The 13,556-nt window shown below is 44.9% G+C and overlaps 1 protein-coding gene across 2 annotated transcripts in view; it reads left to right on the top strand.

Annotated features, from left to right (window-relative positions):
- Positions 1–13,556, top strand: part of BLNK (B cell linker) — an 84,294-nt gene that overhangs the window by 46,192 nt on the left and 24,546 nt on the right. For both annotated transcript variants that reach the window (XM_017879915.1, XM_017879924.1), the window contains exons 5-7: positions 1,630–1,786; positions 5,171–5,334; positions 13,073–13,154. In XM_017879915.1, the coding sequence (XP_017735404.1) occupies positions 1,630–1,786; positions 5,171–5,334; positions 13,073–13,154 (403 nt within the window). The remainder of the gene's footprint in view (positions 1–1,629; positions 1,787–5,170; positions 5,335–13,072; positions 13,155–13,556) is intronic.

Genomic DNA, 13,556 nt, shown 5'->3' with positions numbered 1-13,556 from the left:
TGCAAAAATATAGTTAGGATGAATAAGACCTAGTGTTTGACAACAGGGTGACTACAGTCAACAATAACTTACTGTACATTTAAAAATAACTAAAAGAATATAACTGGAATGTTTATAACACAGAAAAAGATGAATGCTTGAGAGATGGATACCCCATTTACCCAGATGTGATTACTACACATTGTATGCCTGTTTCAAAATATCTCATATACCCCATATATATATATATACACCTACTATGTACCCCTACAATTCTTTTTTTAAAAGATCAACAGGAAAAAAAAATCCTGCTATATAAAATTGCTCATGAAAGGCTACAGGCCAAAAAGCAAGTGGAAAGTCATGTACAGATCATGCAATGTGATAGGCAGAGTGTGGGGGCGGTGGACTTAGAGGCCAGAGGACCTCTTATGTCCTGAGTCAAATATTTCCTCCACATTAATGTATGTACAAATGATATATACATAAAACACCTCTGAAAAACGTGCACAAGAAGCCTAGTAACTCTTTTTGCCTCTGTGGTGAGAAGAAGAGAGGCCGAGAAGGAGATTGCACCTTATATCCTTCTGAGCCATTTGGACTTCAGACCATGACAATATATTTTCAATGTGGACTTAAATAAAATGTGGATTTGAAAAAAACAGGCTGGGCGCAGTGGTTCATGCCTGTAATGTCAGCACTTTGGGAGGCCGAGGTAGGCGGATCACCTGAGGTCAGGAGTTTGAGACCAGCCTGGCCAACATGGTGAAACCCATCTTTACTAAAAATACAAAAATTAGCCGGGCTTGGTGGCGCAATTTGTAATTCCAGCTACTTGAGAGTGAGACAGGAGAAAAGCTTGAACCCAGGAAGTGGAGGTTGCAGTGAACTGAGATTGTGCCACTGCACTCTAGCCTAGGCGACAAAGCACGACTCGGTTTCAAAAAAAAAAAAAAATAGCCAGGCATGGTGGTGCATGCTTGTAATCCCAGCTACTTGGGAGACTGAGGCAGGAGAATCGCTGGAACCCAGGAGGCAGAGGTTGCAGTGAGCTGAGATTGCGCCACTGCACTCCAGCCTGGGCAACAGAGCGAGACTCCATCTCAAAAAAAGAAAAAAACAAAAATAAGGGGAGTGAACTCTGAGTCCATTTGAAGCCTTGACCCTGCAGCTTACCAACTCTGCTTGGAATTTTTTAAAAATCTCATCTGAAAGATATCTAGCTGGCCCTGTGTGTCTCCTCACCCTCTTCATATTAAACCTACTTTCTCTTCAGTGATCAGCATTCATAATAGATAAAACCCGATGGTTATTCTATTTTATTGGGTCCTTTTTCTATCTTTTAAAAATATATTTTATTATCTCCTATTGTTATTCTTTGTGGTTCTACAGAGTGTCAGCTCCCATTAGCGTTAAGTAGCTCCTGTGTCCCCCCAGGACAGTGTAGTGGTGGAGAGGATAAACTTTGGAGGCAGAAAGGCCGGCTTCAAACCCCAGCTTTGCCTCTTACCGGCTGCCTATCCTTGTGAAGTCAATCTCTCCAAGCCTTGTCTCCTGTCACTGCTCTGGCCTCCCAAGGCAGGAATGGTCCTGATGGCCAGGCAGCACAGACAGGGACGCTGAGCACAGTGTCTGCATCTGCGCTTGCAGGACAGCGACTATGAAAATCCAGACGAGCACTCCGACTCAGAGATGTACGTGATGCCCGCCGAGGAGAATGCTGATGACAGCTATGAGCCGCCTCCGGTAGAGCAGGAGACCAGGCCGGTTCACCCAGCCCTGCCCTTCGCCAGGGGAGAGTATGTAGGTGAGGTCCCCCGCAGACCTGGGCACTCTGCCTTCCAGGCCCATGGGGAGGTGGGATGGCCAAGATTGCAAGGTGGGGACAAACCTGGCTGCTGCCTGAGGGCCTCTGCCTGCCTCCCACTCCCACCACCTCCAAGCAGGGGATCTGGGCTCCCAGGTAAAGGATCCCAAGCTGTAGGGTTTTCCCATTCCAGGGGAAGAGACATCTTTCCTAGATCTGGAACACTGAAAGCAGGCATAAATAAAGAAATAAACAAATCCAGCATACCCTGATGGTTCCACCCCTGCCCAACACTCCCAGGGAAAGCAACCCTGAGATTAGTCCCCACTTTTAGGGCTTCGTGTGCTAAAGGTTCTGGGATTTCTCTTAAGAAGTCTGTACAGAACAATGACCTTCGAGGATCCCAGTGTCTGCCTCACCTTCCTCCCATGTCAAGTCCAGACTGTGGGGTTTTACCAGCAGTTACAGGTGCTCAGGAGCCCCAAACCTGGAATGAGCCTCATGGGTTAAACGGACACAGCTTGGGTCTGGCAGAGTTTTTTTTTTTTTTTTTTTTTTTTTTTGAGACAGAGTCTCACTCTGTCACCTAGGTTGGAGTGCAGTGGCATGAACTCGTCTCTGCAACCTCTGCCTCCTGGGTTCAACCTCCTGCCTCAGCCTCCGGAGTAGCGGGGACCACAGGCACCCACCACCACACCCGGCTAACTTTTGTATTTTTAGTAGACACAGGATTTCCTCATGTTGGCCAGGCTGGTCTCGAACTCCTGACCTCAAGTGATCCAACTGCCTCAGCCTCCCAAAGTGCTGGGATTACAGGCATGAGCCACTGCACCTGGCCCCAAGTATGTATTTTAATGCCCATCTTTGTTCCAGTCTTGGCAGGTGACTAAGTTCCCCAAAGGTTCAGAGAGCATGTCCATTACGGTCATGGCGATGCCAGCATTTGTGTGGACTGGCTCTACATTGAACATCTCACTGCCATTAACCCCTTCCTTACAGTGTACCAGGCACTGCTCCTTGCTTCACTGAGTGAAAGTAAAGTGAAGGCCAGCCAGCTCGGCTTACTGGGTTGCCACAGTTGATCTGTTGAGCACCTGCCATGCACCAGAACTATGCTAAGCACTGAGCATTTAGCTGCACGCAAGAGGCACATACTCCCAGAGATCTTCTAATTTACAGTTTAGTGCTTTCCCCCGGGGGTCTACATAACCCCCTTGATAATCCTGTGAAAGAGGTCAGAGGAGTGAACTGACTGGGTCAAGATTCTCTAAGTGATGGAGCTGGGATACAAGACAGGGCTCTCAGCTTCCAAAGCCCAGCTCTTCACATCTCTGCTCTATGCACCACCCCCCATACTTGGTGAATGACCTTTTTCAATCATCACAACAACCCTGGGGAGGAAAGGGCTACTGCAATTCAGGGTGGTTAAGTGGCTCATTCAAGAACACGCTCTTGGCTGAGTGCGGTGGCTCACACCTGTAATCCCAGCACTTTGGGAAGCCAAAGTGGGTGGATCACCTGACATCAGGAGTTCAAGACCAGCCTGGCCAACATGGCGAAACCCCAACTATTAAAAATACAAAAAAATTAGCCCGGCATGGTGGTGCACGCCAGTAATCCCAGTTACTAGGGAGGCTGAGGCAGTAGAATTGCTTGAACCCAGGAGGCGGAGGTTGCGGTGAGCCAAGATGGTGCCACTGCACTCCAGCCTGGGCAACAAGAGTGAAACTGTCTCAAAAAAAAAATAAATCACACTCTTCAAAGCCTGTCTCCTGTGTTTTGCTATTTCTGATGGGCTTAAATATTACATTAAATATTTTTTGACTCAGAAATCTGAGTAAACTCCAGGAGCTGCAAATAAAACTGACAAGAGTTAAGGCACAGAAGGAAGGATGCCCTCGTGCCTGAGTACAGCCACACCACCAGAAAGAGGCTTCTGAGGAGGCAGCAGAGGTGAAGTTAACCACATACCTTCAACAAGGAGTGAGGGCTGAGGGCAGGGGCAGGCACCAGGAGGTGAGCATAGAGGCAGGGGCCTAACAGGCAAGGACAGCTGCACCAGGTGAGCTGGGGCTGTCACAGGAGGAAGCAGCAAGCCAGTGATGCAATCCAGAGGCCAGTGCAAGCACCTGTGCTGTTTGCAGTATGAAGAATACGCCAGGTTATTCCTATGCTAAGATTTTCCTAAAACACACCAGTCTGAATCTTTGCTCAGCTCATTGAATCACTGGGGTAGACTTGAGGCCGCCTAAGGCCTTGCTCACATGGCACAGGTGATATGAATTCTACTTATTAGGCAGACACACTGCACCTACTGCCTTCACTGCCGTCTTCCTAATCCCCGCAAGATCTCTAAGGTCGATATTATGATCCTCATTTTAAAAATGAAGAATGTTGGCCAGGCATGGTGGCTCATGCCTGTAATCCTAACACTTCAGGAGGCTGAGGTGGGTGAATCACTTGAGGTCAGGAGTTCAAAACCAGCCTGGCCAACATGGTAAAGCCCCATCTCTACTAAAAATACAAAAATTAGCCAGGCATGGTGGTGCATGCCTGTAATCCCAGCTGCTTGGGAGGCTGAGGCAGGAGAATTGCTTGAACCTGGGAGGCGGAGGTTGCAGTGACCAGAGATCACGCCACTACACTCCAGCCTGGGCAACAGAGCGAGACTTTGTCTCAAAAAAATAAAAAATTAAAAATAACAGTGAAGAATGTGAGTCCCAGAGAGGTTGAATAACCAGCCCCAAAGAGCACAGCTAGTGAGTGGCTGAGCAAGGGGCAGAACTCAGATCCAGTTGGCCTTAGAGCCTGACTCCTTTTCTGATACCTGCTGAGAAGGACAGTCCTGGACCAAAGATTCCCTGTGAATGGAGTGAAATCACTGAGGGAAGGAGCATAGAGGTTGACCCACATGAGTAATCACCACCTGGATACGCTTTAGCATAACCCGGGGAACTTTTCCAACCCGTAATGCCAGACTCCTCCTGAGGAGTTCAGACATTGCCAGGCTGGGGTGGAACCTAGACCTTGGCATTTTTAAAAGCCAGGAGCACCTCACCCCGACCCCGAACCCACCAGTGCTGCTTCCATGCTGTCTGTGTGGCCAAGTGTTGGGTTGTTGGCTCTCCTGAACCTCTGGGTGACCATCACTGCCCTGGAAGGATATTTTTAATGAGGACATTCTTCCAGATTTTATCGTTTAAGTCAATAGGCTGTTGAAATTTTTGGCCTAACATTTCACTTTACTCTTTCAAGGAATGCCCGTGGATCATTTGTGGCTACATAGACACCCGTGGTTTTATACTTTCTAGATCTCAATGGCTTCCACCCAGGAAATGATCCGAAGTCTCTTTTATGTTATGTTTTTTGTTTGTTCCTTTCAAGACAATCGATCAAGCCAGAGGCATTCCCCACCCTTCAGCAAGACACTTCCCAGTAAGCCCAGCTGGCCTTCAGAGAAAGCAAGGCTCACCTCCACCCTGCCGGCCCTGACTGCTCTGCAGAAACCTCGAGTCCCACCCAAACCCAAAGGCCTCCTTGAGGATGAGGTAAAGTAAATCTATCCCAAAGGCTTCCCAGGACACAGAGAGGGGGCGGGGCAAGCGACCAGGACAGCCTGCCCGCTGGCTGTCCTCCTTCTTTACAACCTGCTATTGACTGTCCCCTCTCACTCTCCACTATTATACCAAAGGGACTTGGTTTTCTCCAAAATGGCTTATTGTAAGCATGTCAGTTTACTAGAGGTGTATGGTAAAATATCAATACTGAGTCTGTGACCCTCATATTATTCCCTCCTTCTTCCCTGTGGTTTCCTGTGAATCTCTTCTTTCCTCCCTAAGATGTTCTTTCCCTATCTTTGTTCTCCTTTGCTTCTCTGTCCTGTTGTTACCGACAGCAAATCCATATGGGTCTGCAGCAACTTCAATTCTTGCCTCCTGGGCATAAGGCAGAAGGAGAGACCAAGGCAAGTTTCAGAGCAGGAATGAAAAGAAGTCAAGTACACTTAGAAGAGGGCCAAGTGGATGACTTGAGAGATCCAGCGTGCTGTTTGACCTTTGACCTGGGGTTTTATACACTGACACACTTCTGGGGTCTTGTGTCGCTTCTCCCCGATTCTTCCTTTGTGTGGGCTGTCTGCTTGTGCAGTGGCCTGCTAGCATTTGGGAGGTGAGCATGTGCAGTGTGCTTACCGGAGTTGTATGCACACTCCCTTGAGGCACTCTTGCCTTACCAGCTGAATGTTTCTAGAAGGTCAAATACCAATTAAACTCTGCCATTTTGCCTCTTAATGCGCATGCTTGAGCCCACTTGCCAAACTCCTGAGATCTTATTGGAAAACTGCTCATCACTAGTTTCAGGTTTTTTCTATCTATTGGGAGCCTGCCTTTCTCTGGTGCTGGCTGTGAGCAATTATTATTTTAGAGAGACAATTAACAACCACCTGACAATCACCTGATAGTCTCCTGACATTCCTGGGGCAGGGGAGCCCTCTCCTGCCCTGCGCATGCCTGACTAGCTATTATACCCACTGTAACACTGTCTCCACCTTACTTTCTTTCCTCCACCTTCTTTTCTCTCTGCTCCTCCACTTTCCTCTTCTCAGATGCAGAGGGTGACATGGGCCAGGATGTACAATGGAGATCGCTAGTCTGTAAGGTACCCCGCACAACCTGTGGAGGAACTGACCCCTGACTTCCCTTTGACAGCTCTTGCTTCTCACTTCCTCCCTCCCCACAGCTGCCCCACCCCCACTGCCACCAGGTGTCCAGAGACCCACCTTTTCACATGGCCCAGCATCCAACTCTGGGTTTACCTCCTAGATCTCCCCTCTCTCAGCTCTTAGAGCTTGTGTGTCGTTTTCCCTATGGAACTGCTCCTATTTGAAAATGAATACAAAAACTCATCAAAACTGTTGTAATAACTGATAAAGCCTAATGTGTTATGGCTCCCAGAGGTCCTTGCATTTTAAATAAGGACAGAGACCAGCCTGCAGCTTCTCTAAGAAATAACTTGCCTCTAGAGGATAAAATTTATGGCTTACACACATATTGTGAAATGATCTTCATTCCACCTTTATAAAATTTGCAGCCCAGCAGGAGATGGAAAAGATGGACTTTTAAATCAAAACAGAGGCAGCATCTAGGCCCAAATTCCTGCTTTGGCCCTTCTGGGTGTATGATTTGGGGCAAGCTAGACAACTTCTTTGTGTCTGTTTTTCATCTCATCTCTGTCATTTTGAGAATTTAATAAAAGAACATATGTACAGCACTAAATACAGTGCCTCACACACAGAGGGGTTTAATATATGTTGGATTCCTTTCTACCATATTCTAGATTCTTGACAAAATCCAGTTTTCTAGTTTCTTCTGAAAACTGAAATCTGGCAACACCAGGCCAGCAGTGGCTTCAAAGCAACTGTGCCCCAGGGCACCCCCCACCTCGGCTGTGAATCCCTGGCCTCTTTTTTTTTTTTTTTTTTTTTGAGGCGGAGTCTCGCTCTGTCGCCCGGGCTGGAGTGCAGTGGCCGGATCTCAGCTCACTGCAAGCTCCGCCTTCCGGGTTCCCGCCATTCTCCTGCCTCAGCCTCCCGAGTAGCTGGGACTACAGGCGCCCACCACCTCGCCCAGCTAGTTTTGTATTTTAGTAGAGACAAGGTTTCACCGTGTTAGCCAGGATGGTCTCGATCTCCTGACCCCGTGATCCGCCCGTCTCGGCCTCCCAAAGTGCTGGGATTACAGGCTTGAGCCACTGCGCCCGGCCCCCTGGCCTCTTTTTTGATTTGTCATAGCTCCCACGATACATACAGTGCAAGTACACACCCTCACCCTGCGCACACTCCTCCCATCTGAGAGGCGACGTTGTCCTTTCAAGGGTGCGAATAGGGTGGCAAGGAGAAGCTAAGCAGGGGAGGGGACAGGATGGGGAGACCAGCTGTTAGGGTCTCACTGTAAATTATTTCAGCATTTGGCAAATCCATATGAAGACACAAATTCAGATACAGAATGCAAATGAATACTGTGGGATATGTAAGGCTCTTCATTTCTGTAAGTAACTGAGAATGGACCCCAGGGAGGCAAGGCAGAGGTTTGCTAATAGCAGCCTTCTGGAGATGGCTCAGACAAGTCTTCACCAGTGGGAAAAAGAGAAGTATGAAGGTGGGGGCATTCTGGAATGGGCAGATGGAAAGCCAATAATAAGAAAGAGGTGTAAAGACAAATACACAAACAAACAGAGGCCAACATTAAGATACGGCTGAACCATTAGTTGGGAAAAGAAGAAGTCAAGTACCAGAATAAATAAAAATGTTTAACCCTGTTCTACAGGTTATAGGCAAAATATAGAGATACAGGCTAAACAGAAAGCTGGAGGTGGGGCAAAGACATTTAGGGGGAAGAAGCATCTGTGCTATAATGAGAGTGGCTAACACTTGGTGAATGCTGTGTATCCACTGGTGTTCTGAGCACTTTGTGTGCATTATCTCATTAAATCCTCACACCAGCCGCATGAAGTCTATCATCAGCCCCACTTTACAGATGAGGAAACAAAGGTGTAAAGGGGCTAAAAAAAAAAACTTGTCCAAGGTCACAGAGGGAATATACTTAGCTTAAAGGGTATTTTTATAAGAATTCAATAAAATAATGTACGTAAAGCTTTTAAATGCTCATATGAGTGGTAATGAGGATGCAGCTCATGTGGACATTTAATAGCTAATCAAAATGACTCCTGCTAAGTAATAGGGTATGAGCCAATGGGAAAGTGAAAATAAGATAAATTAATGTTACTCCTATTTTTCAAATCTGTAGTCCTAGGGGGAGGCAAACATGTAAACACTTATGACAAGTGTCTTATTAATACTGAAACATCTAAACATTGGAGTTGATCTAAGATGATTTTAAATCTATTTTTAATTTGGAATCATGTCATTGTAATAATTGAAGAAGGATTTCTAATACCTGTAGGTGACGGTAGTAGAATAATCTACCTGGCTTCAAAAGACCAATCACTGATTCACTAAAGACAAGTTTTTGTGTTTTGTTCATGAAATAAGGGGGTTGATATTAAAACACTGCAGCACTGTCAAAGCAGTCAATAAGACCACATGATATCCTAATAAAGGATATAAAATACGATGGTTCTTCATCATTTACTTATTTCAGCAATAACAACATTAAAGCATTGAATTGCAATGTTGGGAATATACATTGTACATACCTTCTCCTAAAACCCTATAAAGATGAGAGAGTTGGGCAGACACTACAAATAGAATTTGTTGAGACTGGATCAAGTCTTTTTTTCCTATCATTCTTTGCGAATACAAATGTCTCCATTCCAGAAATATCACTGAAGTGGCATCGTTGTCTGGGGTACATATCTGGGATTCATCGTCTCGCACTGAGATTAATGACATAGACACGTGTGGGTGGGTTAAGGAGCGGAAAGTTTAATAGACAGGACAGAGGAGAGCATCTCTCTCTCTCTTGCAAGACAGTGGAATCCTAAAAGGAAAACCGGGCCTGTGGTGGACCACAGCAGATTTTATAGGCAGGCTTCAGGAGGAGATACCTGATTTACATAGGGCCCACAGATTGGTTTGATCAGGAGTGACATTTACATGGTGCAGAAGACGCTGGTTGCCCCACCCTAATCTTATTATACAAATGGGTTTTCTACTTGGCCAGTGCCGTCTTGTCTTCTCCTTAGTGTACAGGTGGCTGGCAAAGAGAAGGGAAGACAGAGCCACCATTTTGATCACGCCTAGGCACAGGTAGCATTTTCCCATTGGCACAACTGCCAGCATTCACCCATGCAAGCTTCCAGCTTGCTCGTCTCTATCAGCAGATTGATTTTACAGGCTGCTCTTTGTTAGAAAAGAAAATGATTTGGGGCTGCTTTTTATTAAAAGGAAAACCTTACCAAGGACATCTTACCCTCACTATCTGCCTAAGTAATTTTTTCTTAACTCCTATATCATCATGACTCTAAACATCTCAGATTCTAAACACTGCAGATAAAAACATTTTCTGTAATCAAGCCCTGCAGAACAAAACAAGTATAAAATTGAGAATACAGAAGAAAGAATAAATTTTGAAGTGGTTAAGTAGGACTAGGTTAGGGCCTGGAGCTTCCAACTTCCCTATATCCATTCAGGCATCATTGCCGAGTGTCAATACCGATATTCTGTGTTCAGATATAGGATGTTTAAGGATTTTGTTGACTACAGGGTTTAAGAGGGTGGCATGCCTCCTGGGGGCTCAACCTCTCCTTTTATAGGAACTAACCCCTAGAAGAGAAGTTGGGTTCTGATAAAGCATGTCACTCTGGCTACTAATGAATCCAAAAAGGTGGACCCATGGACTCAAAAAGGTCCTCCAGGGATACTGCAGCCACTCAACATCCCGTTATTCAAAGCTGCTAAGTCAGCCCATCCCAGCTTTGGCTATTGGGTTAGTCAATTTCAATTCAATTCAGTGAGGCATTTGGCCAGATACTGGAAACACAAATACAGAGAAAGAGAAGGCCCTGTCCTTCAGGAATTCATAGTTTCACACTGTGGGGCCAGAGATGAAGCAGAGATGAGGACCAGGTTCCCTGTGCCACAGAGAAGCAAGTGCCCACTTCTAAATGGCAGAATCCAGGAGAACTTCCGATGATTCAGCAATTAACTCCCTAACAGGTCATACATCTAGAAAAGACCCAAGCACAGATTTCCTCCCAGGTCTGTATGATTCCAAAGTCTCACCTCCCTCAGCCAGATCATCTCTAAACACAACTGCAGATTGAGATATGTGAGTAGAACTCTCTGGTGCCTCTTGGTCAGGTTCAGAGGTGAAGAAAGAGATAAGAAATAGCAATTAAATGAAGAGAGGGTAGATTAGACAGAAAGAGGAGGGGGAGGATGGAACATACTAGAATGTGGTGGATAAAAGTATGGGTGCTAAATTATTGAACTGCTTGAGTTCAAATGCTGGATCTACCACTTTTTTTTTTTGAGACAAGGTCTCACTCTGTTGCCAAGCGCTGTCACAACTCACTGCAGCCTCAGCTTCCTGGGCTCAAGCAACCTTCCCACCTCAGCCTCCAGAGTAGCATGTTTGGCTAATTTTTCTATACTTTTTGTAAAGACAGGATTTCACCATGTTTCCCGGGCTGGTTTTGAACTCCTGGGCTCTATCTATCCACCTGACTCAGCCTCCCAAAGATCTGGGATTATAGGCACGAGCCACTGTGCTTGTCTGGGTCTACCACTTTTAAACTTGACAACTTGAGCAAACTACTTAATTTTTCTGTGCCTCAGGTTCTTCATCTGGAAATGGAGCCAATGGTGGTACCTCTCTTATTGTGTTGTTAGAAGGATTACATGAGAAAAAAACATGTAAAGTACTTAGAAGAACACCTGGCAATAACTTTTTGAATTTGTTTCTCCCAGTACCCTTCTTGGCTGCCCACCAGGGCAGGTAGTAAAAACCATTTTTGAAATCTGGTTACCTCATTTGTGTCTTGTCAATATAAAATCCCTCCCTGCCTACATTTATGGTCATTTAATTATCAACAAAAGTGCTAAGACGATTCAATGGAGAAATATTTTTTTAAAACAAATGGTGCTAGGTAAATGGTGCTAGATGTATCCACAGGCAAAAGAATAAAATTGGACTTCTAACCTCACACCATACACAAAAATAACTGAAAATGTAGCATAGACCTAACTATAAGAGCTAAAACTCTAAAACTCTTAGAGGAAAACACAGGTATGAGTCTTTATGGCTTTGGGTTGGGCAATGGTTTCTTAGATTTGACACCAAAAGTACAAGCAATAAAAGAAAAAATAAATAAAACAGACTTCAAAATTTAAACCTTTTGTGCCACCTATGATACCAATAAGAAAGTAAAAAAGCGGGCAGGGCACGGTGGCTCATGCCTGTAATCCCAGCACTTTGGGAGGCCGAGGCAGGCGGATCATGAGGTCAGGAGATTGAGACCCTCCTGGCTAACATGGTGAAACCCTGTCTCTACTAAAAATACAAAAAATTAGCCGAGTATGATGGCGGGCGCCTGTAGTCCCAGCTACTCTGGAGGCTGAAGCAGCAGAATGGCGTGAACCCAGGAGGTAGAGCTTGCAGTGAGCAGAGATGGCGCCACTGCACTCCAGCCTGGGAGACAGAGCGAGATTCAGTCTGAAAGAAAGAGAGAGAGAGAGAGAGAGAGAGAGAGAGAGAGAGAGAGAGGGAGAGAGAGAGGGAGGGAGAGAGAAAGAAGAAAGAAAGCAACCTACAGAATAGAAGAAAAGTTTTGCAAATTGTATATCTGATGAAGAACTTGTAACTAGAATATACAGAGAACTCATAACTCAGTAAAAAGATAAACAACCCAATTAAAAATGGGCAAAGATTTGAATAGACATGTGTCCAAAGAACATACAAAAAAATGACAATAAGTATATAAAAAGATACTCAACATCATTAGTCATCAGGGAAATGCAAATCAAAACTATAATGAGATACCATTTTGCACACACAAGGATGGCTGTCATAAAAAGGATGATAACAAGTGTTGGTAAGGATATGGAAAAACTGGAGCCCTCATACATTGCTGGCAGGAATGAAAAATGGTGCAGTGTCTTTGGAAAACAGTTTGGCAGTTTCTCTGACTGTTGAACATAGAGTTACCATATGACTCAACAACTTCACCTCCAGGATATTCCCAAGAGAAACATATGTCTACACAAAAGCTTGTACATGGATAGTCATGACACCATTATTCATTACAGCCAAAAAGTGGAAAAAAACTCAAATGTCCATCAGCTGATGAATGGATAAACAAATGTGGGATACTCATAAAATAGAATATTATTTGGCCATAAAAAAGGCTGGAGTTGTCACACATACTATACCACAGGAAAACCTTGAAAACATTATACTAAGTGAAAGAAGTCTCAAAAGACTACAGATTGTACGATTCCATGTATATTCAATGTCCAGAATGGGCAAAATCTATAGAGAAAGAAAGTAGATTTGTGGTTGAGTAGGTCAAGGGAGTGGTGGATGGGGAGTGACTAATGGGTGCAAGGTTTCTTTTTGGGGTGATAAAAATGTCCTAAAATTAGATTGTGGCGATGGTTGCATACATCTGTGAATATACTAAAAGTCACCAAATTGTACAATTTACATAGTAGAATTTTATGGTATGTGAATTGCATCTCAGTAATGCTTTTTTAAAAAATCACTCCCTCCCATACAGTCAACTATGAATGTGTAGCATTCTCCTCATTCAGTTTTATATTTCTGTTAGGCTGATTATGTGGTCCCCGTGGAAGATAATGATGAAAACTATATTCATCCCACAGAAAGCAGTTCACCTCCACCTGAAAGAGGTAAGAGTTTTTCACCTTAAGCACCTGAAAATTTTTAGCAGTTGATGGAGATGTACGAGAGTATTTGGTAGTAAGTACTAAGAGGCTCAGAAATGACAGTGTCCAGGCCTTTCTCCCCAGGGCCACAGTGTGTGCTTCTTTGGCTGGTTGGGCAGACATCATCAGTGACAACCCATTTCTGTGTCATAGCCCTTCCCCGCCTTCTGTTTCCTCTTCCATGATTTAATCCTGCCATCTCAAATTATGAAAGCACCTGGGTAGTTCTCTTCAGCTGCCCTCGCTTTAAATGGATTTCTCATAAAACCTAATTACAATGTCGCAAGCCACCATGTTGGCCTTGTAAACACTGCACCAAGAACAGTGTCTGCAGAAGAGCGAAAAAATGAAAGAGTGAAATATGCT

The sequence above is a fragment of the Rhinopithecus bieti genome, unplaced genomic scaffold (assembly GCF_001698545.2).
Source record: "Rhinopithecus bieti isolate Rb0 unplaced genomic scaffold, ASM169854v2 scaffold_425, whole genome shotgun sequence".
Taxonomy (NCBI): Eukaryota; Metazoa; Chordata; class Mammalia; order Primates; family Cercopithecidae; genus Rhinopithecus; species Rhinopithecus bieti.
The sequence above is the reverse complement of the archived record's forward strand: the minus strand, read 5'-3'. Positions and strand labels throughout refer to the sequence as shown.